This window comes from Malaclemys terrapin, chromosome 21, assembly GCF_027887155.1.
Source record: "Malaclemys terrapin pileata isolate rMalTer1 chromosome 21, rMalTer1.hap1, whole genome shotgun sequence".
NCBI classification, from domain to species: Eukaryota; Metazoa; Chordata; order Testudines; family Emydidae; genus Malaclemys; species Malaclemys terrapin.
The window spans coordinates 6,263,659-6,289,648 of NC_071525.1; the positions used below are offsets into that span (position 1 = coordinate 6,263,659).

Consider the following 25,990-nt stretch of genomic DNA (forward strand, 5'->3'; position numbering starts at 1 on the left):
GCATTGTGTCCGAGTCCGGCCGAGTGGCTGGCAAGGGAGCTGAGAAGCAGTGAGAAGCCAGAGGGCCCGCCTTGCAGGAACCCCGCCAACCCCTAGCGTGAAATGTCAAGGAAGCATTAGCCGGAGGTTACAACCCTCGCCTCTTTCTGCTCCAGCAGCTGCTCGGGAAAAACCAGAGCAAGTGGCTTCCTGGCTTTTTGAGCGAGTGGATCCTGGCAAGGGAGAGCAGGGGCAGAGCCGGGGAGATGAGTAAATGCTGCCCTGATCAGGCAGTGTTGTGGTTCATTGCCTGGGGGAGGAGAGAGACCTGAGCCCTCCTCTGGGAGGAGGAGGGCCCTGCTGTTTTAATTCTGAACGGCTGGGCTGAGTGAAAGCATCAGTGGGTTTTGCTCCGCGGGCTGGTCGTCAGGGCAGTCAGTCCCCAGGCCTGGCATGGTACTTGGAGTATGCAAGCAGGTGGGCAGTGCGTGCACCCTCACCCCCACTCTGCACTTCAGTGTGCCCAGGGTTAAATCCCCAAGGCCCATTATAGGAGAGGGAAGAAAGCTGCTATGATCTCCCCCTGCATAACTCCTCTCTGACACCCCCAGAAATCCTAGAGCCAAACCTGTGTCCCTGCCGGCCCCAGGGATGCACGAGTAGCGGAGGCACTCACAGGCTGGCTTGCCAAGCCCAGACCTGGGTGCACTCCGTAGTGAAGACAAACCTTGAGCAACTGCCAATGCCCACCTGTTCTCCCCCTTCTGCCCACTGACCCGGCTCTTCTAGGCCTCCCCCTTGGAGAGGAAGCAGCACGTCTGGCGGAAACCTGCTAGTGAGGTGGGGCATTGTCTGGGGGACTGAGCATGACCGTAGGAGCCTGGGACTCCTGGCTTCTTCCCTTGTTCTGCTGCAGACTCCCTTGGGCAGGTTCCGGCCCCTCGCTGTGCCTCAGTTTCTCCACATGCAAGGTGGGGACATCCCGGGGTACTGAGAGTAGACTCGGAGCTTGCAGGGCGCTCGTTGCTTTCAGGGAAGGCTCAAAACCAGGCACTATCTGCCTGGAGAATGAAACACTGGCTCTGGGTTCCACTAACTTTGACTCTCTGCTTGGCAGCTTCCTGGAGGAAATTTCAGCCTCTGGGTTCCGCGGCCGGGGCACCGAGAGCTCTCAAGTTACAGCGAGAGCGAGCAGCAGGCGGTGAACGCGGGGGGCCGCCGCCGCTTCCCATCTGGAGCTCCCACAGACTGACCAGGTGGCGGCGGAGCAGCGCTGGGTGCTCCTGCGGTCCGTCCTGCTGCTGGACGACACGCAAGATGGCCTCTGCCGCGCCGGGCCATGCCCAGAATCCCAGCATCCTCGGCGTTACCTTCCTGCTCGGCTCTCTAATGGGGCATGATGGAAGAACCGCAGGGAGGTGGCGGAATCGTAGATCCCGGGAAAACGTTACCTGTGGGTGCCCAGCGCCTTTGAACACCCAGCTACTTCTGTGTCTCTTCATAACCACAACTGGCCTGCCCAGAATCTCCAGTTTCCTGTGTGTGTTGGTCCCTCCAAAGTAAAGGTTGGATGGGCTCTCGCAGCCCCTGGCTCTGTTTGTCTGCAGCCCAGCTCCTCACCGATAACTTTCAGGGCCTGGGCCTGTATGTTTGGAAGTTCATTAAACATCCCACTCTGACCAGCTCTTATATTTTAAATGATTCCAGATATTTGTCCGTCCCCCTCCCCTTTTTATAATGTCCACGAAACTAGCTACTTTCCTGACTGACCCCGTTCTTGAGCCCCTGCATCAAGGGGGGAGAGAGCAGCACGGGCCCCTGTACTCCTTCCCCCTTTCTGTTCCCGTGTTGTGATCGGGAAAAGTTTGTGTGACACTAATAAAAATAAAATTCAGTTTTCTGGCAAAAACGACGGTTTTGGTTTTGTGATGGTTTGGGAAGCGTAGCCTGAATTCTAACCCCAGGGCAGAGGGGGGAGAGGAACATGCCAGAGTCCTGATCATAGGGCTGGCAGACAGGCTATAGCGAGTGCTAACTGTGGTCCCGACCCTGGCTCTGTGACCCCAAATGAGGAGTTGCTTCTGTGCCTCAGTTTCCCTATTTGTAGAAGTGTGTGATGACTCCATTCTGGCCAGTGGATCACAGCAGTCTCCTTTCATAGGAGCGTGCCTCTGAGATCCTTCTAAGTTAAACTGAGACTTTCCAGTGACTCAGCCACTGTGTGAAGCCCACGGTAAGGGAACGTCCGCACAGGAAACATAGCTGCTTTGTTATGACCATCTTGCCCAGCAAAAACCTACCCTCCCTTGTCCCCTCGGGCTGTGACCTCTTTAGATCTCTTGGTCTTGAGGGGGTAGCGGGGAGGGTTAGAACGTGCTAACTTCAGGCCTTGGGAGCCATGCAGGCCCCTGCTCTGGTTCCGGTACGTGGTTCCTAAAGGCAGCTCCAGCTGTGAGGTTGAGATGCCAGCTCAAGCATGTTGCATTCTGGGGAGAAGCTAATGCACCGTGTTGGAACTAGAAAGGAGCCCACCGTCAGATAGTGCCAAAGGAGATCCCATGACGATGTCCCTTGCTCTTCCGTCTGCCGTCAGTTCAGGAGCTGCCAGACCATCCATGGCCCTGGCCTAGCAGAGGTTGTCCGCTGTAATCCAGCCGCGGTATCTGTTTTCCAACAGCTTCCCTTGGCTGGTCCGATTTCTCCTCTGCAGCCAGTGGAAGGTAGAGTCCAGCTGATGCAAGCTTGGATCTGCCCCTGTCCACAGGGGAATCCTGGGGAAGCTGCCGGAAATCTCTGTGCAGAGCAGTGTGATCTAGGGCTTGGAAGAGGGGACTGGAGTTCAGGACTCCTGGGTTCTGTTCCCAGCTCTAGGAGGGGAATGAGCTAGAGGCTAGAACTGGGAAGCTGGACTCCTGGGAGCTGGGGAATGGTCTAGCAGTTAGACCAGGGAAGCAGGAGTCCAGGCTCCCGGGTTCTGTTCCCAGCTGTGGGAGGGGCGTGGGTTAGGGACCGGAAGTGGGAACCTGGGCTCTATTCCCAGCTCTGTTATCAAGCTGCTGCGTGACCTCAAGCATGTCTTTCTGTAGCTCACTGTCCCCACCTTGTAAAACAGAGAGAACGTCTCTTAGCTACTGCACAGAGTGTCTGAGGCCTGGTCTACACTGGGGGGGGGTCAACCTAAGATACGCAACTGAAGTCGGCTTATCTTAGGTCGATTTACCTGGCCGTGAGGATGGCGGCGAGTCAACCACTGCCACTCCCCCGTCGACTCCGCTTCTGCCTCTCGGCACGGTGGAGTTTCGGAGTCAACGGCAGAGCGATCGGGAATCGATTTTATCGCGTCTACACTAGACGCAATAAATCGATCCCCGATAGATGGATCAGTACCCGCGGATCCGAGGGGTAGTATAGACGTACCCTGAGGAGTTATTAACTTCTTATCATGGCACATTGAGGGTGTTAAGAGGGTTAACAGGGAAGTGGCAAAATTTGCAGATGATACAAAATGACTCAAGATAAGTCAAAAGCGGACTGCAGAGTGTTACAAAGGGATCCCACTAAACTGGGGGACTGGGCAACAATTGGCAGATAAAATTTAGCATTGCTAAGTACAAAGTAACGCACATTCGGAAAACATAATCCCAGCTCTACATACAAAGTGATGGGATCTAAATGAGCAGTTACTGCTCAAGAGGGAGACGGTGGAGTCATTATGGATACTTCTCTGAAAACATCCATGCAATGTGCAGCGGGAGGGGAAAAAGCGAACACTGTTAGGGACCATTAGGAAAGGGATAGATAATAAGGCAGAAAAATATCCTCATGCCACTATATAAGTCCACTGTACACTCACACCTTGAATACTGCGGGCTTTCTGGTCGTCCCATCTAAAAAAAAAAAAATCTATATTCGAATTGGAAAAGGTTCAGAGAAGGGAAACAAAATGACTAGGGGTATGGGACAGCTTCCATCTGAGGAGAGATGGAAAAAGACAGACTGTTCAGCTTAGAAATGAGATAAGAGAGGATATGACAGGTCTATAAAATCAAATAGGGTGAAGAAAAAGTGTTATTTATCCTTCACATAACACAAGAACCAGGGGTCATCCAATGAAATGAATAGGCATCAGATTTAAAAATAAACCTAAGGAAGTATTTCTTTACACAATGCACAATCAACCTGTGGAACTCCTTGCCCTGGGAATGTTGTGAAGGCCTAAAGTATAACTGGATTAAAAAAAATAAATAGGTAAGTTCCTGGAGGGCAGATCCATCAATGGCTATTAGCCAAGATGGTCAGGGATGCAACCTCCAACTTCCAAAAGCTGGGACTGGATGACAAGGGTTGGGTCACTTGATAATTGCCCTGTTCTGTTCATTCCCTCTGAAGCGTCTAGCTCAGGCTATCCTCAGAAGCGAGGATATAGGGCTGGTTGGGCCACTGGTCTGACCCGCTGTGGCCATTCTTATGGCGTTTGAATTCATAACTGTCTGGTTTAATTCCCCAAAGCAAGGACATTCGGATCCCGGACTTTCTCCACCCGCCTAAGAATCTATTGGGCGGACGTACGTATGTTGTGAACCGGCTCCAGGACACACGTGAGAGCAGCGGCACTGGAAGAGGTTTGAGCTCCCACAACGTCACCCGGCTGAGGATATCCTCCCTGTTCAACTTCTGGGTTACGATCGCCGCCTTTCTCCCATATCACGGTTTTAGTGGCAACGGGGAACTGGCACGATTTTTATCTCCCGGCCTTGTTGAGGGGATTGCAACTAGGAAGTCTAGTCTGCTTACTAAGCCACTCCATACAGCAAGAACACCCGGTGTTATCAGCCCATGGAGCTCAAAGGCAGGGGCTACCAGTGTTGTTGGAGCCAGGAGCGAGACAGACAGACGTAATGAAGCCAGATGTCCTGGCTGGATTATTCAGCCAGGAGGCCACGCCGGGAGTGGGCAGCTCCACTCCATAGCAAAGAGCTGCATTGCCTGAAGCGACCGCAGAGGATTTGGTGCGGGGGATTCACTGGGGTTGCTTGCAATGGTGTATTGACCCTTCTGTAGCTGCAACCAGCTCTAGGCATCTTCCTTCCCCTGCATTTGGGTATGCAATCTCCTTCCCAGGGGTTGGCAACTGCAGGCTTTTGGGGGTTAAACAAGCCTGGTGGGAAATCTGCCAGACCCATCCCCCACACATATATTTGATCCAGGTTCTCCCGCCTTCCCCCGCTGAAGAGTAATAACAGCCCGTGGGATCAGAACGCCCCCCTCCCACAAGCTGAGATTAGAGTAAAACACGTAAGGTGGCCTCCTTTCTGATTGAAGTGTCATGGTAAACAACAGCTCAGTTTAATCCAAAGCAGACGTGGGCCATTCAAGCCTTGGCTCTCTGGCTCTCTCACCTGGAAACCCTTCCCCCCCGGCCCCAGGGAATCCAGACCCTTCCCCTAGGCCTCAGACAGTCAGCCCGGCGCGCCGTGGCAGAGCCCTCCCCTGTGGGAAAAACAAATCGCTGTTCAAAACCAGGTGAACAGAAACAACAGAGACTGGGCTTGGGCTGGGCCGGCGCCAGCGGAGGCCCCTGCACAGCTGGGAGCGTAATTTCTCTTTCTAAGGACAGGATACTTTGCGTTTGTCTCCAGGCGGCGAGCTGTGATCGAATCCTTCCCGCCCTCTTCCTCTCCCCCTGAGCTCGCTCGCTGTTGTTCCTGTTACGGAAACGGGGACAGCCTAGAAAGGTGGCCAGCAGCTAGACTGACTTCATGATGGAGCGAGTCCTCTTTTGGTTTGGCCAACAGACCGAGGACTGAACTGGGGACCTCCACCGCTAAAAGCATCAGCTGCTCCCGCGTGAGCTGAAGAGTGAAGCCTGCCTGGCTGGCACCAGAACAGGTTCATCTCCCAGGAAGGGGGGGGGGGCTCCCCCATACACACCAGTGGGTTACTCTGTGTGGGCCAGCTATAGGAGGAAGCGAGCAGTTCAGTCCCCATTCCCTCCTAGGGCTGTTGGGTCTCAGTCCATCTCCCAGCAGACAATCACCCATCAAAGCCAGGCTCCTAAAAGGCACCTTTGGCCTGTTCCAACCTGGGCTAGTCTACAAGCCGTTCGCTGGAGCAGAAAGACGTATGTCCCAGTCCCAGTCCCCCTCTTGTGCCAGGATTAAGCTGATGGGAATTGGGGGGAAAAAAAAATCAAACTAGGTTGCAGCACTAGTACCGAAGTCGCAGAGGGACCCCCCCCCCCTTCTATAGAAAACAAAACAATACACGCCACCTGCTTCTGCCTCTGTTGGGCTTTCCTCATGAACAATTCCCAGGCTGCTAGGTGCAGGGCTGCGCTTGCTGGGGGCTATTTGCACCATGCAAACCCCCTCGCTGCTCCGGAGTCGATGCCGTTTGCTCCAGCGCTGAGCGCTTTTTGCAGCCCGCCAACATGAACGGGCGCAGTTCTCCACGGGGCAGGCGTTCGCAGCAGGGGGCAGGCGGGCGTACAGCGCGGCGGGTTGCAGTTCTGCACTCGCATTGGTGTAAGACGTGCACAACGGGCAGGCCAGGCAAAGGCTCGGGCCGTCCAGGATCACACACCCGGTGTGAAATAAATAAACCAACCCCCTCCAGCACAGCTAAATGCAAGGACGCCATAGGACGACCTCCTCGACCCCTGGCAGTCAATGGGGGTTTTGCCATTGATTTCAAAGAGGCCAGAAATGTCACCATCTGATTTTTAAAGGCTGAAAGGACCAGCGTGATCCTCCAGTCTGACCTCCTACCTAGCCCAGGCCAGAGCATCACGCTCAGTGATTCCTGCATCAAGGCCCTCACTTCTGCTTGAGCCAGCGTGTATCTTTTAGAAAGAGACACCAAGCCTTGAGCGACAGACTCTATGCAACGGAGAATCCCCCATCTCCCTGGGTGAGTTGTTCCGATCATTAATCCCCCTCACCCCTAAAAGGTTTGTCCTGCATGTCCAGCCTGAATTTGTCTAGTTTCAATTGCCAGACACCGGATCTCACTCTCCCTTTGTCTGCTGGATTGCAGAGCCCTCCGCTCTAAACGTCCTCCCAGGAAGGTACCTACAGACGGGATCCAGTCGGTTTCAGCCTGCGGCACAGCCACCTACAAGCCTCCCGGCTTACAGGGGAAGGCAGAGGAGAACAAAGTGCGGGAGGGCCCTGTTGGGACCACTTTTAGGAGAATTTTGTTCTCCCTGCCGGCCGGAGGAGCGGGTGACTGACTGGTGTAGGGCATCCTGAACTGAATCACCTGCACTGAAGCACCTGCTTCCCAGGGTAGTTTCTCAAGGGAAAGCTCCAGGCTGGAGAGGAACCAGTAGGGCTGGTGCTGAGAGGGGGGAAGAACGCCCGTTAGGCTGGTTCCCTTTGTCAATCCTTGGATCCATGGCTCGGCCGGCATTGTTCTGTGCTCAGAAAGGCAGCACGGGAGCGGAGTCGCCGCCATTCAGACTCTCACTCCTTTCCCTGGCATGCGTGATTAATCCTGCAACAGATCTGGATTTATTGGTTCATCGCAGGCGTTCGCTGCCCAACAGGAAGGGCCTTGTAATTCATCCTTCCAGGCTATAGTTGTGATCCACAGGGACTGCGGGCTGAATAAGCTCTCGAGAGCCTTTCATCCCCAACCGCCAGATGCGCACGGCGGACACTTCCACTGACAGGATGCAGCCACCTCTGGGGTGGAATGTGGCAGCTGTTTGACACAGCAGCACTTGTGGGCAGGAAGTGAAGTATATATATATATATATATATAGCGTAGACGATGCTGGGGGGATGCACTGATGGAGAACGGACAAGATTCTGCCGTGCAGGGAGCAGCAGCATGAGGCCAATACACCACTTATGAGCCTAGTTTTGAGGACTGAGGCTTGAGACTGGCCCAGGCCCTGAGTGGCCCAGGCTGGACTAGCAGGTGGGGCTGCAGCTCAGGATTGAAGTGCACTGGGGTGGGAAGGGGAGAGCCCAGGGATGGGATGGGGTGGTGGTGGGGGGGGGGGCTGTGAGTCAAGACACAACTAGGGGAGGAGCCCAGGGCTGCAGATCGGTATTGAGGGGCACCAGCAGAGCTGGGTGGGAGCCCAGGGCTGGGCTAGTCGGCAGGCTGTGGGTCAGCACAGATGTTTTCAGCGCCTGAAGGAACAAGCTTGCCCAGGGTCTGGCACTAGGGCTGTTAAATCACTTTCCTAAGTGCCAGATTCTCTCGCAAAATCTTTCCCAACCCCGCGCAGGGAGAGCCAGCGGAGCCAATGAGAGAAACCAGGAAGCCAGAGGGGACTTTCCAGACTAGGCCAGGCGAAGCCATGCAGGGAGGAGCAATCCCAGGAGATGGACACGGCTCCGGGGGGTTTGTTCAGCTCTAGCTACCAGCGGGTACGATACAAAACAGCCGCATTCGCAGAGAGGAGTTGGGAACGGGCTCCCCTAACACAGCCTCTGCTGAATCCCTGATCCTCCTCCTTAATATCTCTTCAAATGGTCCCCTATTCCCCCCTCCGCCACAGAGCAGCTCCGTGCCAAGCTGCGATCGGCCCGTGGGGTAAAGCAACCGGCGTCAGCTGCAAACCCTGGATTCTCCAGCAGCTGCAGCCAGACGCCGCGTCCCCTTCTAATGAACAGCAGCTGGGGGCCGGCTGGGCCACTCACAGACTTGCGACAAAGATGCTGTGAGTTCCCAGCTCTCGGAAACGCTGCCGTCCAGCGGGGTAGGGGCGGGGAGAGGAAGCCTGGCGGGAGGTGTCTCTGGGTTACTTGTTTCCTTAATAAGGCATCAGCCAGGGGTGTGTGTGGCGTGATTTATGGCCTCTCCAGCAACTGTCACTGGGCCATCTCCTCACTGCTGGGGTGTGCACGTGAGATGAGTTGCAACCTCCCTTCCCCCAATTCATTGGCATGAATTCGCCCCCCATCCCCCCGCTCTGCAGTCGGCCCTCCGGTGCCTGCATCACCACCACTTTCCTCGCCTCCTTTTCCCCCGGTCTCAGGCCACTGAGTTACAGATGCCAAGGAAGACGCCCATATTGCAGCCCCCCGCCCAGGGCAGCGATTTCAGTGGAGTTACTGGGTGAAGCTGGGGCGGTGCGTTATTCCGACAGGAAGGTTTCCATAGGGCCCTTCGCTGTAGTGTGGTTTGTTAGGGAGCGAAGCCCTGTGCAATGGCCCCGTCCACCGATCCACCTGCTTTAAAGCGCGAAAGAGGCAGCAAATCAGCGGCAGAACTGGGCCTAGAACCCGGGAATCCTGACTCTCCAGCCCCTGCTTTATCCACTAGAGTCCGTGCCCCGCCCCGTGACATGCCCATAACACTACAACCCGCCCGTGCCCTCTCAGCAACTCGAACCACAGCTGCTGCCTTCAAAGGCCCAACCAGCCCTCGCTAATTGTCATCCCGGGGCGGTTACTAGACCCAGGCCTGCATCTGGATGCTTATAAGGCGCTGTCAAACTGTGGCATTATTAGCAAAGACGGTGCGGCCTCGGATCGGCGATACAGCTGGGAAGTAACGAGTCAGATCAGGTGAACGAACTCGGTCCCTGCTCATTATCTCGGCGTCACCCAGAAATTCTGTGCACGGGAAGCAGAACGGGGGCCAGAGGACAGCAAGGCAGCGGCTGCGCCAGCCCCGCGGCTCCCTGGCACGACAGGAGGCTTTGAACCACCAGAGTTTTCCTTTTGCCATCTGAGCTTCCAAAGTTTCTTGGCTTTTGTTGCCTTGAAGTTCAGATTCAAGCCGTTTTCGTGCAGTTTGGCCAGCTCCTGCATGTGACTATGCACAGGGGTGAGAGGGTCTGCGTGAGGCTGGGCAGATAGTGGATAAACTCCTGCAACAGCAGGTGCTGGGAGGGCTGTCAAATGGACCCCTCCCAAAAAGTGATTTGAATTCCACGCTGAAGCCAAGCACCCGCCCGGCACCTGCGCTGATGCCGTGCTGCAATAGGCAACAGATCTGAGTTAAACACCTGGGCGTGGCCCCAGGGGATGCCGTAGGGGACGGGCGTGGGATACCCACAGAGCAACACTTTCCAGAGCCCCCAACTCAACCCCGACCCCAGCAGGGCAGCCAGAGCCCCTGGTGAGTTGCGGGCAGCATTGCCACCCTGCAGAGGCCCCATCCCTGCAATCCACCAGGCAGATGCACCCAGCCTCGTGCCCTGGAAAGAGGAACCGAGCCAAGCTTCAGCTGCTACGTAGAATCTGGCCAGCACTGACATCTGCCCAGGGCGTTACCCGCTGAAAGTGCATCCTCGCTGGCCCTTTGCCTGACCCCGGAACAGCAACGTAGTCAGCAGAGAGACCCCGTTCACCCTGCTGGGCAAGCAGGGCACACAGCTGCGTTTTCATCTGCACCATGGCTGCTGGGCCCTGGCACACAGCTTCCCAGCAAAGCCAACCAGGAGGCCGGGCCGTAGGCCCAAGGGCATCCTTCCTGTGGCCCCTTCACCGCCACCCCCGGCCCCCTTCACATCATCTCCCCGTCCTGAGCCGAGTTTGCAGCACCTCCCAGTTCAGTACGTCTCTACCCCTTTCATTAGCAGGCTGGCTGACTCCCCCTTTCAGCTCGTTACATTCGACCTCTCCACTCACGCTGGACCTGCGGGAGGGGGAGGAAGAGGTATTGCAGCAGGGACCTTTAACAGATGGAAGAAGCAGAAAACAAACCCTCCAAAACTAGTCTCTAAATTACAGTCAATTGCCGAGAAACACGGGCCTGATTCTCATTTACAGCACGGCCCCTTCAGACCAGTTTCGGGTCAGGACGTATTCCCGGAGGTTTCACAATCTATAATTAAAGAGTCATCTTTCATTCCTGGAGACTCCGGGACCATCCTGGAGGGTTGGCAACCTGGATAGTTGGTTAAGGCAGTGGCACCTAGGCAGAGTGTGTCATTTAGATGCAGTTTACGGCCCCTCTGGCATGCCAGGGTAAAAGGGCCCGGGAAGCAATGAGAATCAGACCCCCAGGCTGCTCTAGACACAGTGTTTGTGCCAGAATAAGGAGAGAGATGTCTGCACCTCGAGCTGGGGCTGCGATTGCCAGCTTGTAGTGTGCACACACCCTGTGTCTTAGAGGTGTGATTATTTTTAACAGGTTTGGTTTTGCCAGTACAACCCCTCATGTGGACGCAGTTATGCGGGAGCCTGATAAGTGCCAGAATAGGTTGTGCCCCGTCCCTAGTATTCCCAGAGGAGAGAGCACTGGACTAGAACTCAGCAGACCTGGGTTTGGTTCCTGGCTCTGCCACCGGCCTGCTGGGGGACCCCGGGAAAGTCACTGTCCCTCTCTATGCCTCTGTTTCCCCATCTGTACAATGGGATTAATAATTCCTCCTTTGTCTGCCCGGGTGATTTAGATTGTAAACTCTTCGGGTCAAGGCCCGTTTTATGATGTGTACATGCAATGCCTACCACAAGGGGCTCCTGGTCTTGGGTAAGGACTCTAGGTAGTACTGGAAAGTAGATAACCATGTCACCAGAGTAGCCAGGCCCAAAAAGACTTTGGGTGAAATTTACCCTGTGCAGATGGGTGTGTGTGTGTGTGTGAATTTCACCCCTTAGATGGGATTTCAGTGGCACAGTTGCCTTGCCCAGGAGTATATTTTCCCCTTTCCCTGTGCTCCCTGTCATGCAGCGATTATCTTCAGAAGCAAGAAAATCCTTATGCCCTAATTAAACTCATTTCATGTTGTAAGCAGAAGCCCGTGCAGTTACACGCTCGCTGTCCTGAGGCGAAATTATGCAAAAAGGAAGAGGGGGAGAAGAAAAAAAACAAACAACCCAGAGCGTTTGTTCTTCTGATTTTGCTGCGAGAAGATATTTTGGTAACTGTTTATTATGAATCAGCGCATCATGGGGAATGAAATTGCAACATCCGAGCCCGAGTGAATGAATAGGAGGTTCGAGGACAGTAAGCCAAGAGATAATTTCTTTAGGAAGAAGACCTCCTTTCATTCTGCCTGATGTTTTCAAGGTCTTCCCCCCCGCCTCCCTTCTAAACAATGCCAGTTTTGTGCCTCATGTAACAAAACGCATGATTACCAGTGACTTCCTGCTAATCCACTATCCCTTAAAAATAAAATCCAATTGTGCTGCTAAACGTGGCCTGGGAACTCCACTCCAGCTCGGAAGCCACACGTTCCTTTTCCCTTTTCATTCCTCTCTCCAAGGTTGCTCCTTGGTAAAAATCCAAAGAGCCTATCACCCTGGTATTATTAAAACTGCAGGACCCCCGGTCATGGGTCAGGCTCCCCGGGTGCTAGGTAGGGTGAGCAGATAGCAAGTGTAAAAAAGTGGGACCCTTTTTTTCATGGGGTGAGGGTATAGTTGTGTATATTAGACAAAGCCCCTAATATCGGGCCGGTCCTGATACTATTAGGATGTCTGGTCATCCTAGTGCTCGGAGCTGTACCAGGGCTGGCTCTAGCATTTTTGCCGCCCCAAGCAGGGAGGGAAAAAAAAAAGCCGCGATCGGCAGCAATTTGGCGACAGCTCTAGCGCCGCTTCATGCTACGGTGGCAATTCGGCGGGAGGTCCTTTGCTCCCAGAGGGAGTGAAGGCCCTGCCACCGAATTGCTGCCGCCCTCCTCTTCATTGGCCGCCCCAGGCACCTGCTTGCTATGCTGGTGCCTGGAGCCGGCCCTGAGCGGTAAGAACACAGCCACCCCACCCGCTTGATCTTGTGCTGTCAATGCAAGGTGAGTGACCACCCCAGCCTGAGTTCTTGGTTCCACTCAGGGCCTTTTGTGCTGCTCCGGTGATGTGGAGCGGCCTTAATGGGCATGTCCACACAGGCCGCAGCAGCACGCCTCCATGCCTGGGTCACCAACTCGGGCTGGTGCTACAAACAGCTGTGTAGACGTTGCGGCTTGGACTCTGTAGACAGCCTCCATCTCTGGGCTTCAGAGCCAGAGCATCTACACAGCAATTTTCTACCGATGGAAAAACCCCTTCCATTAGCGTACGTCGCGTCGACACTGCGGGGTTATGCCAGCACGGCGACGGCACCGTAGCTATACCGATGGAGTCTCCGTAGCGTGGACACGGCCTTAGTGAGAGCGAGAATTCGGACCTCAGGGCGACAGTTGCATTTGACTTTGCGCTGGGGCAAGCGACTGCACGAGGGGCAACGCGGTGGAGAATCAGGCCCTAGCGTGGGAATGGGGCAAGTCCCAGCCTCTAATCTTGTCATCTCCCATTAGGAGAGCCTGAGGCGTCCACTGGGGGTCGTTATGCTTGGCCACATCAGGAGCAGGAGTCAGACTGCGGCCTGCACAAATAGGCAAGGACGAGGCACCGCTAAATTCCACTCAGGACCCTTAGCATGTGACTTAAAATGGTGTCTAGGCCTCATGCTGCCCCCCTGTCTTGGGGAATGGATTATAGATTGCTTATATATTTATATGGAGATATACCTATCTCATAGAGCTGGAAGGGACCCTGAAAGGTCATCAAGCCCAGCCCAGCCTTTGCTAGCAGGACCAAGTACTAATTTTGCCCCAGATCCCTAAATGGCCCCCCTCAAGGACTGAGCTCATAACCCTGGGTTTAGGAGGCCAATGCTCAAACCGCTGAGCTATCCCTCCCTCCACAAAGCCTGCAAAACCACTGAGCTAACCCTCCCCAGCAAAACCTACCTGAGACCGGGTTGTGCGAGGTGCTGGTGAAGGCAGTCCCTGCCCCAAAGAGCTTACCATCGACATAGACAAGACAAAGGGCACGAAGATAAAACATAGGCACCAACAAGGGAAATTAGTGTGTCACACAGCAGAGTGAGGAATAGAACCCAGGTGTCCTAGGTCAGTGCGCTCCCCGCTGGGCCAGGCTGTGTCACAGCTAGAGAAACTTTGCGTTTCAGCTCAGCTCTTTGTATAGTCTGTACAGTACCTAGCACAGTGAGGCCAGTGTCCAGGATTGGAGCTCCTAGGCCCTCCCACGTACAGGTAATAAGAACATAAGACTGGCCCTATTGGGTCAGCCAAAGGTCCATCAAGCCGATTATCCTGTCTTCCGACAGTGGCCAGTGCCAGGTGCCCCAGAGGGAATGAACAGAACAAGTGATCATCAAGTGATCCATCCCCTGTCGCCCATTCCCAGCTTCTGGCAAACAGAGGCTAGGGACACCATCCCTGCCCATCCTGGCTAATAGCCATTGATGGACCTATCCTCCACGAATTTATCTAGCTCTTTTTTGAACCCTGCTATGGTCTTGGCCTTCACAACACCCTCTGGCAAAGAGTTCCACAGGTTGACTGTGTGTCGTGTGAAGAAATACTTCCTTTTGTTTGTTTTAAACCTGCTGCCTATTCATTTCATTTGGTGACCCCTAGTTCTAGTGTTATGAGAAGTCGTAAACAACACTTCCTTATCTACTTTCTCTACACCAGTCATGATTTTATAGACCTCAATCATATCTCCCCTTAGCTGCCTCTTTTCCAAGCTGAAAAGTCCCAGTCTTATTAATTTCTCCTCATACAAAAGCCTTTCCATGCCCCTAATCATTTTTGTTGCTCTTTTCCGAAACTTTTCCAATTCCAATATATCTTTTTTGAGATGGGGCGACCACATCTGCACACATTCAAGATGTGGGCTTACCATGGATTTACATAGAGGCAACATGATATTTTCTAAAAGAACAAGGAGTCCGGCGGCACCTTAAAGACTAACAGATTTATTTGGGCATAAGCTTTCGTGGGTAAAAAACCTCACTTCTTCAGATGCATGGTGCGAAAGTTACAGATGCAGGCATTATATGACAAATGAAGAGAAGGGAGTACCTCTTCATATGTCATTATATAATGCCTGCATCTGTAACTTTCACACCATGCATCTGAAGAAGTGAGGTTTTTTACCCATGAAAGCTTATGCCCAAATAAATCTGTTAGACTTTAAGGTGCCGCCGGACTCCTTGTTGTTTTTGTGGATACAGACTAACACGGCTACTCCCTGATACATGATATTTTCTGTCCTATTATCTATCCCTTTCTTAATTATTCCCAGCATTCTGTTCACTTTTTGGACTGCCGCTGCACATTCAGTGGATGTTTTCAGAGAACTATCCACAATGACTCCAAGATCTTTCTTGAGTGGTAATTTAGCTAATTTAGACCCCATCATTTTATATGTATAGTTGGGATTATGCTTTCCAATGTGCATTACTTTGCATTTATCAACATTCAATTTCATCTGCCATTTTGTTGCCCAGTCACCCAGTTTTGAGAGATCCTTTTGTTGCTCTTCGCGGTCTTCTTGGATCTTAACTATCTTTAGTAATTTTGTATCATCTGCAAATTTTGCCACCTCACTGTTTACCCCTTTTTCCAGATCATTTATGAATTTGTTGAATAGGACTGGTCCCAGTACAGACTCCTAGAGGACACCAGTATTTACCTCTAGACTTTCTGAAAACTGACCATTTATACCTACCCTTTGTTTCCTATCTTTTAACCAGTTACCAATCGATGAGAACACCTTCCCTCTCATCCCATGGCAGCTTACTTTGCATAAGAGCCTTTGGTGAGGGACCTTGTCAAAGACTTTCTGAAAATCTAAGTACACTATATCCACTGGATCCCCTTGGTCCACATGCTTGTTGACCCCCTCAAAGAATTCTAGGAGATTGGTGAGGCATATTTCCCTTTACTAAAGCCATGTTGACTCTTCCTCAACAAATTATGTTCATCTGTGTGTCTGACAATATTGTTCTTTATTATAGTTTCAACCAATTTGCCCGGTACTGAAGTCAGGCTTACAGGCCTGTAATTGCCAGGATCACCTCTGGAGCCCGTTTTAAAAATTGGCATCACATTAGCTAACCTCCAGTCATCTGGTACAGAAGCTGATTTAAATGATAGGTTGAAGACTACAGTTAGTAGTTCTGCAATTTCATATTTGAGTTCCTTCAGAACTCAATAATAATAAATAATAATAGTTTTGGATTCCTATAGTTTCAATATTTGTGCCTCCCTCTGCCTGGCTAATGCACATGCCTTTGTTCAGGCCTCTGTGTCTTATGTCAATATTAATTTAAATGTGATTTCTGGTTATATTTCGCAGCATACAAACAGAAGTTAGATAACAGATACTTTTGGTGGAAGGTTGCAACGTAACATGACTTTATTGCTTTGCCTTCGGAACAATAACCAAAAAAGAGACAAAACAGGCTGCTCCCCAACACACAGTAGACCAGCTCACCCCACCTTACTATAGTCCATCTGCACACTGAGTGCTGTGAGGCCCAGATTGCACATGTCCCTACAGAGCCTTTTAGCCTGCAAGCAGGACCAGGAACCCCCCCGCCCCACTCAAAGCGATTGTGTTGCAATTGCAACACAGTCCTCATTACACCACAATTATTACTTTTTATCTTTCCTGCAACCGCAATAAAGGGAGACTGGAAATATAAATAACCTGAGAACACAATCTACACAAAAGACACGATGCTACGGATCAAGGTAATTAGTAGCTACAATGGGGCTAAATTCTCCCATTAGATATAGAGTCATGCGATGTCCAGTGATTTCCGTGAAAGTGGTTTCTGTGCGTCCACGGGACAAGCATATTTATCAGGGTAAAGGCTAATGCAATGGAGTAAGGGATAAGGCCACTAGCTCAGTGGTTCTCAACCTGGGGTACGCGTATCCCTGGGGGCGTGCAGAGGTCTTCCAGGCGGTACATCAACTCATCTAGCTATTTGCCTCGTTTTACAACAGGCTACATAAAAAGCACTAGTGAAGCTGGTACAAATAAAATTGCATACCAACAATGACTTGTTTATACTGCTCTATAGACTATACACTGAAATGTAATTACAAGATTTACATTTCAATCGATTTATTCTATAATGATATGGTAAAAATGAGAACGTCAGCAATTTTGCAGTACTAGTGCGCTGTGACGCTTTTGCATTTTTAGGTCTGATTTTGGAAGCAAGCAGTTTTTAAGTGAGGTGACACTTGGGGGTACGCAAGACAAAACAGACTCCTGAAAGGGGGACAGTCGTCTGGAATGGTTGAGAGCCACGGCACTAGCTGGTAGGTTACTGATCACTTAGAGCACGGGAACAGACAGTGTGGAATGAAGTTGCATTTCCTCTGGTTCCCCTCCCCCTGCACATTGACCCCTGAAGACCCGAATTTAAGCCCCTAAATCTCTATAGCCCCACTGGCTTCATTAGAGCTAAGCCCGTATAACCCCACCAAGGATCAGAGCCAACATTTTCTCGCAGTGAGCCCAGTGGGAGTGTATTCAAGCAGAGCTCCTAGCCCAGCCGCATGGCTTTCCTAAAGCACCCCATAGGTATGCTGACCATTCACCCGGTTTTGAGCTGCACCCTCCTTTTTTTCTATGGTTTTGTCCTGTCTGGTACTGAGACCAAGCCGGACGTGGTTTTGTCTGGTATCCTGGAGGGACTGGGGGAGGCCATTCCGAAGAGTGCCCCACTTCGCCCCCACCAGCATGACCGCACCTGCACTGTGCGTGCGGGGTCACACCATGCCCAGAAGTACCAGAAAGTCAGGTATTCTGGGGAGGCGGCAGTGGCCACCCTAGATTTATCTAAGCCAGTTATAGAGAGACTCCCGGGGGGGCTGCGGGGGGGGGGGGGATGTTATCGCTCAGTAGAATCGTCAGGAAGTTTTTCAGGGTGAGCGAACATTTGCACCCACTTTAAGGCAGGTGGTGCGAAGGGTCCTTGGCACCAGTGAGAATTCACGCGGTTGTTTTTGGAACACTCGTCCTTTCTTTGGCAGTCCCGTGCCTAACCCCCTGGGTTTGCCGTTCAGTTTCATTGTCGCTGCATTTTACGTTGGAAGTGGATTGGGCGTTAAAGCAGTAAAGCATTGTACGAGAACCCAAATAGAACAGACTTAATTGCACTGCAGAGACGAGGCTGAAGCTTTCCCAAAGCGAGGGCCGCTTCTTTTTTAGCTCCTTTCATTGCACATTGTCTGGAGAAATTGATTACCTGCCAATTGGGGGGGTGCTCATTGGGAACCAGCCATTGAATAAAGTTTATTCAGAAGAAGATCAGAAGAAGCCTTTGGGAGCGACCTACTGACCTTTTCTTTGATCTCTGCTAGATGAGCAGGGAGCAGCAAAGCTGGAGCCAAAGTGATAACACAAAGCATGATGGGAGTATCAGTCCAATTTTAAATGCAACCAACAGGGGGCCCTCTCCTAGCCCCTCAGCTATCAATTGCAACCAATTTCTGTCTCCATCACTAAAAAACTCAAGAGTGGCTACTGTCTGTCTGTCCCGGCACCCAGCCAGGGAAAATGACGCTGCCCCAGGTCTTCTATTTAGAAGTGCCGCTGACTTAAATCTACAAAACCTGTTTCATGTCAGTGATGTCAGCCTCATAGCAACACTACACGCCACAGACATGGGATTTTCAGGCACTTAAGAAAAGCACAACATGGGTCTTTTATTAAGGCCCCTTCACGCCTAGAGATCTCCTGTCTGTTTGCATATTTAAGGGCAAGGGGTTAAAGCAGCTGTGTGACTTTTAAAAAGAGCCTAAGTGACTGAGGCACCTAAATACCTTTGGTGATCTAGCCCCATGATCTAGTCCCATTGATTTTCAGTGACACGTATCAGGGGGTAGCCATGTTAGTCTGTATCTACAAAAACAACAAGGAGTTGTTTTTGTAGATACAAACTAACACGGCTACCCCCTGATACTTGACACCATGCAAGGCACTAAATTTAGCCATATGGAGTGGAAATCCAGTGACACGTAGGCTCCTAGAAGCTGGATCTTCACTGGTATTTAGGTGCCTTCATGCGCAGAGAGGTGCCTTGAGAGATCTTCAAAAGTGCTGGGCACCTACCTCCCATTTGAAAACCTCACTTGGCATCTATTTGCCCCTGGAGGTGCTTAAATAACTTTACAAATCTGGCCCCAAGTGCCTGAGACACTTAGGAGAACGTTGCCCAAGACAAAATACACAGAGCCAAGTATTGCTCTCAGACCAGTCAAGTTGCTGAATAACTGCATCGACTTCAAATTGACTCAGTATTTAGGCAATTGTCTTTGAGAGCAGAATTTGGCCCCTAGTTGTGTGATTCAAGGTGCATTACAAACCTATACTGCTCTGCGGGGATCCCTCCAACTGGCACTGATATGCAGCCACCGCCAGGGTGTTCAGCAGCTTAGAACAGGTGAAAAACAGTTTTTCCAACTGAGGAATTGTAGGGAAGTAAAATGTTGTTAGCCCTGTTGGAATTGGGTGATTAACTCCCCGTCTCATGTGATGAGGCCAGGGGATCTTTAATAACCACAAGTACTGAGGACCTGAATTTTATGTCTCCTTTGAAAGATGGAGAAGCACCAGTGCCACCACAGGATTTGAAGAAAAGGGATGAGCTTTTCAAAAACAACAAGGGGGTTTTAGACACACGACTCCCATTACAATTGCGTCTCTGAATCTACCAATCCCCATATGCATTCATCTAATTATAACGGAGTAGACTTACCCCTTGTGCAGGCCTGGTGTAGCAGGCTCTCCTCATTTGGCGCCACCTGCTCTGGGCCCGCGGCGGTCTGCCTCGTCTTGTGACTCGGCCCCAGGCCAGGTCACATTCAGTCTCGCCCTTCCAGGGGAACAGAGAAGCCAATAAACGAACCGCAAACAAATGTAACTCTTCCCGCCAGACCCGGGCTCACTCCTCCATGGATTCTTCACCCCTTCCTGGGCTCTGCAGGGTCATCCTCCCGTCCCAGGGCTTTTTCCCTGGAGGCCCAGCTCCAAACTCAACAATCCCTCTTCGCCGTGTGTCAGGGGGTTTCTGCACCACCTTTCCCGGTGGCTGGGAGGGGAGCCCGGACGGGGACCCTGTGGTGAGCAGCGAAGGTCTCCCATTAGCAAGTGGGCCATGGGCAGTCAGGCCTAGTGATCAGAGCAGGAGCTGGGGAGCGAATCCAATCCCAGGGCCAGGGCAAGGAAGCTTTAGTCAGCCCAGGAGTCAGAGCCACGCTGAGGGTCAGAACCAGAGTCCGACCCCAGGAAGCCGGCCCCAGGAACAAGCTGAGGGTGGCACGGACAGAGCAGGAGCCAGGCGGGGGAAACAAGGCTGGAGCAGGGCGGGAATAGGGCTGGAGCAGCAGCCGGCCCAGGGAGGATGGCAGCTGCAGGCAGCAACACAGTAAGCAGCCAGAGAGCGGCTGCTGGGCTAAAAGCCAGCCAGCTGCCCTTCCTGACCATTCAGTCAATCAGGGAGCCTGCTGCAGGCCAGCTGCGCTGGTTGGGTTGCCAGGAGATGGACTCTGCCGCAGGCCGTGAGCCCCTCACTGCCTCCCTGGGCTCCTTCCTACCTTGGCCCTTTCCCCGAGTCCCTCTTGGGCTTCCCGTTCACCTGCCTTTCTCTAGGCCTTTCTTCCACACCCTAGCACCCAGGGCAGGAGTGCAGAGTCCGTCCCCCACTCTCCCTACAGCCCCCTCCTCAGCTGGGCTTCATCTTCAGCTGGGCCGGGCCCACCCTCCAGGTGCGTTCATTGCCCAGTCTCCAGTTAACTCGTTCATTACCACGTGGGGAGGAGGGGTGAACCTACTCCATCACAGTAAGATACATACTGGGTCCCCAATCCTCATAGGATCTGAGCACATAGTCTAAGATCGAAGGGCTCTGTCGGATAAAACCCCACCATCTCCTTTATTCGGCACGAGGCTCCAGCTACTCACAAAGAAAACCCAACCGTGCCCTGTTGGTTAGCTTATAAGTTGTAGGACACAAAATAAGCGTCTCACCGGGACCCTGGATGGCTGAAGTTTTGGTGCTGGGCAAATGTGGGTTTTTTTCTTCAATGTCGTGATTTTTAAGACCATCTCCTGATTTTGGGGGGGGGGGGGGGGGGCTGACTCGTGATTTTATTTTTCTGGGCGTGGGGCTGGCCTACATCATAGTCTCTCCCTTGTCCTTTGAGAATGGTCCTCTGAGACCAGAGTTATGGCAGGGGGAGGGAAAGCTGGCACATTTGCTGCTCAGGGATGTCCCCGTTCCATGGATGGAGGCTATCAGCCTCGGGGGCTGCCCATCTTGGCCTTTAGAACAGCGGGTGCTGCCCAGGATTCTCTGTTGTCTTGCTGTCGAAAGGGAGGCGATGTGGCTAGTGCACTAGACTGGGACGGAGAAGACCTGGGTTTTATTCTCAGCTCTACCGCTGGCCTGCTGGGTGACCTCTGACAAGTCACTTCCCCGCTCTGTGTCTCAGTTTCCCCATCTGTGAAATGGGGATAATAACACTCACCGCTTTGAGAGCTAGAGATTATGATTATTGTCTCTTTTACCTCACTTTCATCCCGGCACCTTTCATTTGGCTTCTGTATTTAGCTACTTCCCTCTTCATAATGGGGAAGCCACTGGTAGGTCTGTGCTGAGCCCCTCAGAAACCCACTCCAGCAGGAGTCAAATAGACCAGCTCCTTCCATCAGCACTGGATTCACTTTGGAAAGTAAAGGTAATCAGAATAATAAATACACAGTAACAGCTATTCAGAGCAATTTTCAACTGTAGAGCGTAACACTAAACATCACAGCATTATTATCCCTATTTTACAGATGCGGAAACTGAGGCACGGAGAGGGCCACTGACTTGCCCAAGGTCACAGGTCAGCCCAGTGGCGTGGGAGAAGAACCCAGGTCTCCTGAGTCCTAGTCTAGGGGCCTAGCCACTGGTAACTCATGCTATGATGCTCTGTGAATGCCGATTGAAAGTATATCCAAGGCCCTACTTAATTTGCAGAAATTGCAAATCCTGCAATATTAGGCTTCCACCACATTGTTTATTTTAATTAGTTTACTTTGCACAGTCCACAATTTTGCACACATTTTGAGGTTCACAACACACACCTTTTACCCCATTGGTACAGTAGTTCCCCATTTATCTGAGCTGACAGCAGCTGGGGCTTGGCCTGTCAGCCTCACACATCCATGACTGAAATATAATCGCAGCAAAATGTCTGGTTATCAAAAAAATTAGCAGGCATAACTTAATACTGGAGTGTTTATATTGTTCCAAACAAACAGGTCTTCTCCGGCTTTTCCAAATTACCACAATGAATAAAGGTCCATTATTACTTTTCTGTGATTGTCCATATCTTGTTCACAACTCAACTGCAATTATTTGACAATCATCCCGTGATTCAAGTAGGGCCTTAAGTAGAGCATTATTGTTATTATTTGTTTTGTCTCACTGTATTGTAGATTGTGGTTACTGTATATGCATTGTTTCAGAGTAGCCGCCGTGTTAGTCTGTATCCGCAAAAAGAACAGGAGTATTTGTGGCACCTTAGAGACTAACAAATTTATTAGAGCATAAGCTTTCATGGACTACAGCCCACTTCTTCGGATGCATCCGAAGAAGTGGGCTGTAGTCCACGAAAGCTTATGCTCTAATAAATTTGTTAGTCTCTAAGGTGCCACAAGTACTCCTGTTCTTTTTGTATATGCATTGTTCTATATTGTATTGTTCTATGTTATTATTTTTAGTGATTGGCGTTGCAGTAGCACCAAGGAGCCCCAGTCATGGTCCAGGACCCCCGGGTGCTAGGAGCTGTACAAACGCAGTATGAATGGACGGTCCCTGCCCCAAAGAGGGAGCTGACAATCTGCATAGGGCTCTGTCTTAGTTAGCAGTCCGTGATGTTCTTGCACATAGTCTGTGTATCCCACAGCACATGAGACGGGGGCAGTGGTCTACAGCACATGAGATGGGGGTAGTGGTCTATGGCGGTGTAACTCCGTCAGTCAGGAGTGTGGAAAATCCAATGCAGTTATACCAACCTCACCCGCGGCGCAGACAGAACTATGTCGGCAGGAGAGCTTCTCCTGTGGCCATAGCTACCGCTTCTCGGGGAGGTGGTGTCCCCACACCGACGGGAGAAGCGCTGTAAGTGTAGACCAACCCTAAAGTCTGGGAAAGTGTCACTGTACTGCGTGCCGCCCTCTGCCTTGGTTTGCTTTGCAAGCCTCCCTTCGGTAACTTGGCCATTCAGCCCCCCCGGTCCAGGGTTACGAAGTCCAGCAGGACCACTGTCTAAATGCCCTCTCTGGATGGTTGTCAGCCCCAGCGCGGGGCTCTCTGCCACTATACTGCTGGCTATCAGGGGAAGCCAGCCTCACCCCTACAGCAGGGTCCAGCCCAGGGATCTTATAACCAGCAGCCAGCTCTGCTCAGTGCCCATCGCTGTCACTCCTTCGACCAAGCCTCTCCATCTTCTCGTGCCTGGTTCTGGGTTTACCGTGGGCATGTACTCTGCTCCCTGTGGCTACACTTCCAGCTCCTTACCAGACTCCCTAGTCCAGGACAGGCTCTCAGGGGTGACTCTCCCCTAGATTTCCCCTTGCTCCCTAATGAGCCCAGCCTCCCAGAGCATGCCCACAACTTCTCCTCTGACGTCCGCCTGCAGCTTCCTGTCTTTCAAGTGCTGTCCCAGCCCTTCCCCAGCTGGGCTTCACTTTCAATTAACCCTGGTCCACCCTCTCCCAGGCAATGCCCAGTAACCTAACTGGCCTCTCTGGCCCTCCTTAATCCCACCAGGGCTGACATGGGGTGCACACCCCAGCCCCGAGGGTCTCACAGACATACTAGCCACTGAAAAGGGGACGAAAGACCCATCGCTCCCTCCGCAAATGGCCTTGAAATACTTTATATTCTAAGTGCTCAACGTCAATTTTTGCTTCCAGCACATAATGTATTAAGAGGATGCTAACAGCACAACACAAGTACATCATCAGTATTCTCATGGCATTACTTCCAAAGTACTTGTGTTCAAATATAGTCGGCTATCAGCAAAGGGTGGGTGTGTGCCAGACTAAAGAATCAGGTTGAACATTTCCACTGTAAGGCTATCTATCTATCTATCTATCTATCTGTCTCCATACACCCCCCTCTATCTATCTATCTATCTATCTATCTATCTATCTATCTATCTATCTGTCTCCATACACCCCCCTCTATCTATCTATCTATCTATCTATCTATCTACCTATCTATCTGTCTCCATACACCCCCCTCTATCTATCTATCTATCTATCTATCTATCTATCTATCTATCTATCTATCAGCAAGGCATGTGAGCCCCAAAGATACCATGACACCAGTCCTGCACTGTGATGGTTCGGGTATTATAGAACCCGATGTAGGACCCCCAAAATGAGCAAACCACCAATCCCAGGCAACACCCCCCCAAGCCAACCCCCCTTTTCTGCGAGTTTGACAACTGACCTCTGAATTGTGGCCGTGTGAGCCCTGGCGAAAATGCCCCCTCCCGTCTCCGAGGTATCCCTCGCACCCACCCACCCTTAAAACCAACAGGAGGGAGGGTCTTGCCCCCCTGGCTGCAGCAGACCCCCGGGCGCCAGTCCCCGAGCCGGCGTGGGGTGCTCCCGGCTCCCACGCTGAGCGGTGCCCTGTGTCTCGCTCGCCTGGGACATCTGACAATTCCCAGCCCTGCCCAAAGCTCCCCCCGCCCCCCCTCCAAGCCAGCAGTGAGTCAGAAACAAAGAAGAAACCCCTTTGTGGGCTGTGATTCGCCCTTTATTCTGAACTCGGGGACGTCACACTCGCCTGGCTATAGATGGAGCTGTGGGGTCCGAATCAGCCCTTTAGTGCAAACCCATGTGCCTGGCCAGGGAGGTGTGTGTGTGCTGCTCTGGAGTGTAACTGGAGAGCTTCTGTGCGCTACAAAGGGCGAGGAGAGAGAGAGAGAGAGAGGGAGGAGGGACCCTGTGCATCTCCCATATACCCTCCCCCCACCACCCAAGAACAGACACATCCAATCCAGCCTCATTGCTGTCAGGAGCTGCTCTCTGATCCCCCCCACCCCAAACCCCTCCCCCTCTCCCCTCCAGCCTGATCACACTAAGGAATGATGAAAAAAAATAATTCTGCAAAAAGGGTGAGTTGAAACGGCTTCTTCTTCGGGGTGAGGGGTTGTGGGGTATTGGGGAGGGGGTGTTTCTTTATTGTTCGGTTGAGACTTCCTCCCACCCCTCTTTGCAAAAAGAAAAAAGGAAACTAAACAATAACAACAAAAACCCCGACCCACCCCTTCTTTCTTTCTCTCTCTCCAGTTTCTCAGTCTCTTCCTCGACTTGAATTTGCCAGGAAATCCAGTCCTGTTGTGTAGTGTAAAAAAGGATGTAGGATCATGCGGTTTTCATTTTGATTGCAAGGAAGGCATGAAACACACATAACAGATATTGTGTATCTCCCTGTGTCCCCTATATGGAGAGTCTCTGTGTAGTGTACCTATGGATTTATCTGAGTGCCTTTCCAGAGATGACAAATAAAAACCTGCACTTGCATTTCGCCCCCAGGAATAAATTCTTAATCAAAGGCTCAAATATGCAATTTGCACTGCAGTAAAAAATCAATTAGTTGGAATTCCTCCCTCCCCGGGAGCAAATGCATGTTGGTTGAGATGGATGCAACATCACAGCCGTTCTTGTCTCATGCACAGAATGAGATAGAGCTTGTGATTTTCGCTCCATGCCTTGGGTAGTATTATTAATTTTGCTTCGTGTCTGCAGTGGGGGAATCTCTGCAGAGTGAAACTGGCAAAGTACCTAAGTCTCAGCATTGGTGGAGAGTGGGCAAGGTGGGGGCGAGGGGGGACAAACTTGGAGAAAAAGGCAGGGTGAAGGATAGGGGAATAAACCCTCTAATAATCCCTTTTCTCTCTCTTCCTTCCCCTCCCTTTGTGTCAGGGGCCACAGGATGGAAACCAGCAATCCATGCAGCCAGAGAAGGTCGGCTGGGTTCGGAAATTTTGCGGGAAAGGCATTTTTAGGGAAATCTGGAAAAACCGTTATGTGGTTTTGAAGGGAGATCAGCTTTATATCTCAGAGAAAGAGGTAGGATTTGTTTAATTTGCCTCTCCTCCCCCACCCCCCCATCCTCCCTTTGCCTTTCAAAAGGAAATTGAGCAGCCAAAGTGTTTATCCAACACCCCTTCGAAACCCGGGAGTCTCCATCCATGGTGTTTATTAACCATCTTGTAATTTGC

At 51.8% G+C, this 25,990-nt stretch overlaps 2 protein-coding genes and 1 long non-coding RNA gene across 5 annotated transcripts in view; 2 read left to right on the plus strand and 1 right to left on the minus strand.

The window, feature by feature from the left end:
• The window catches only part of VPS45 (vacuolar protein sorting 45 homolog), a 52,121-nt gene extending 50,611 nt beyond the window's left edge, over positions 1-1,510 (plus strand). Inside the window, exon 15 of the mRNA XM_054011012.1 lies at positions 1,097-1,510. Within this exon, the coding sequence (XP_053866987.1) occupies positions 1,097-1,184 (88 nt within the window). The 3' untranslated portion in view covers positions 1,185-1,510. The remainder of the gene's footprint in view (positions 1-1,096) is intronic.
• The window catches only part of LOC128827203 (uncharacterized), a 28,713-nt gene extending 4,445 nt beyond the window's left edge, over positions 1-24,268 (minus strand). Inside the window, exons 1-2 of the long non-coding RNA XR_008442944.1 lie at positions 24,208-24,268; positions 19,459-19,575 (exon numbers count right to left, since the gene is read on the minus strand). This is a non-coding gene — a long non-coding RNA (uncharacterized LOC128827203). The remainder of the gene's footprint in view (positions 1-19,458; positions 19,576-24,207) is intronic.
• A 532-nt stretch (positions 24,269-24,800) lies between these two features.
• The window catches only part of PLEKHO1 (pleckstrin homology domain containing O1), a 73,943-nt gene continuing 72,753 nt past the window's right edge, over positions 24,801-25,990 (plus strand). For 2 of the 3 annotated variants that reach the window (XR_008442946.1, XM_054011039.1), the window contains exons 1-2: positions 24,801-24,880; positions 25,692-25,838. Coding sequence is in view for 2 of the 3 variants with exons in the window: in XM_054011039.1 (XP_053867014.1) it covers positions 24,851-24,880; positions 25,692-25,838 (177 nt within the window). In the remaining variant the exon portion in view is untranslated. Of the gene's footprint in view, positions 24,881-25,532; positions 25,583-25,691; positions 25,839-25,990 lie in introns of those variants that run through there. The other variant, XM_054011040.1, reaches the window with a different exon arrangement.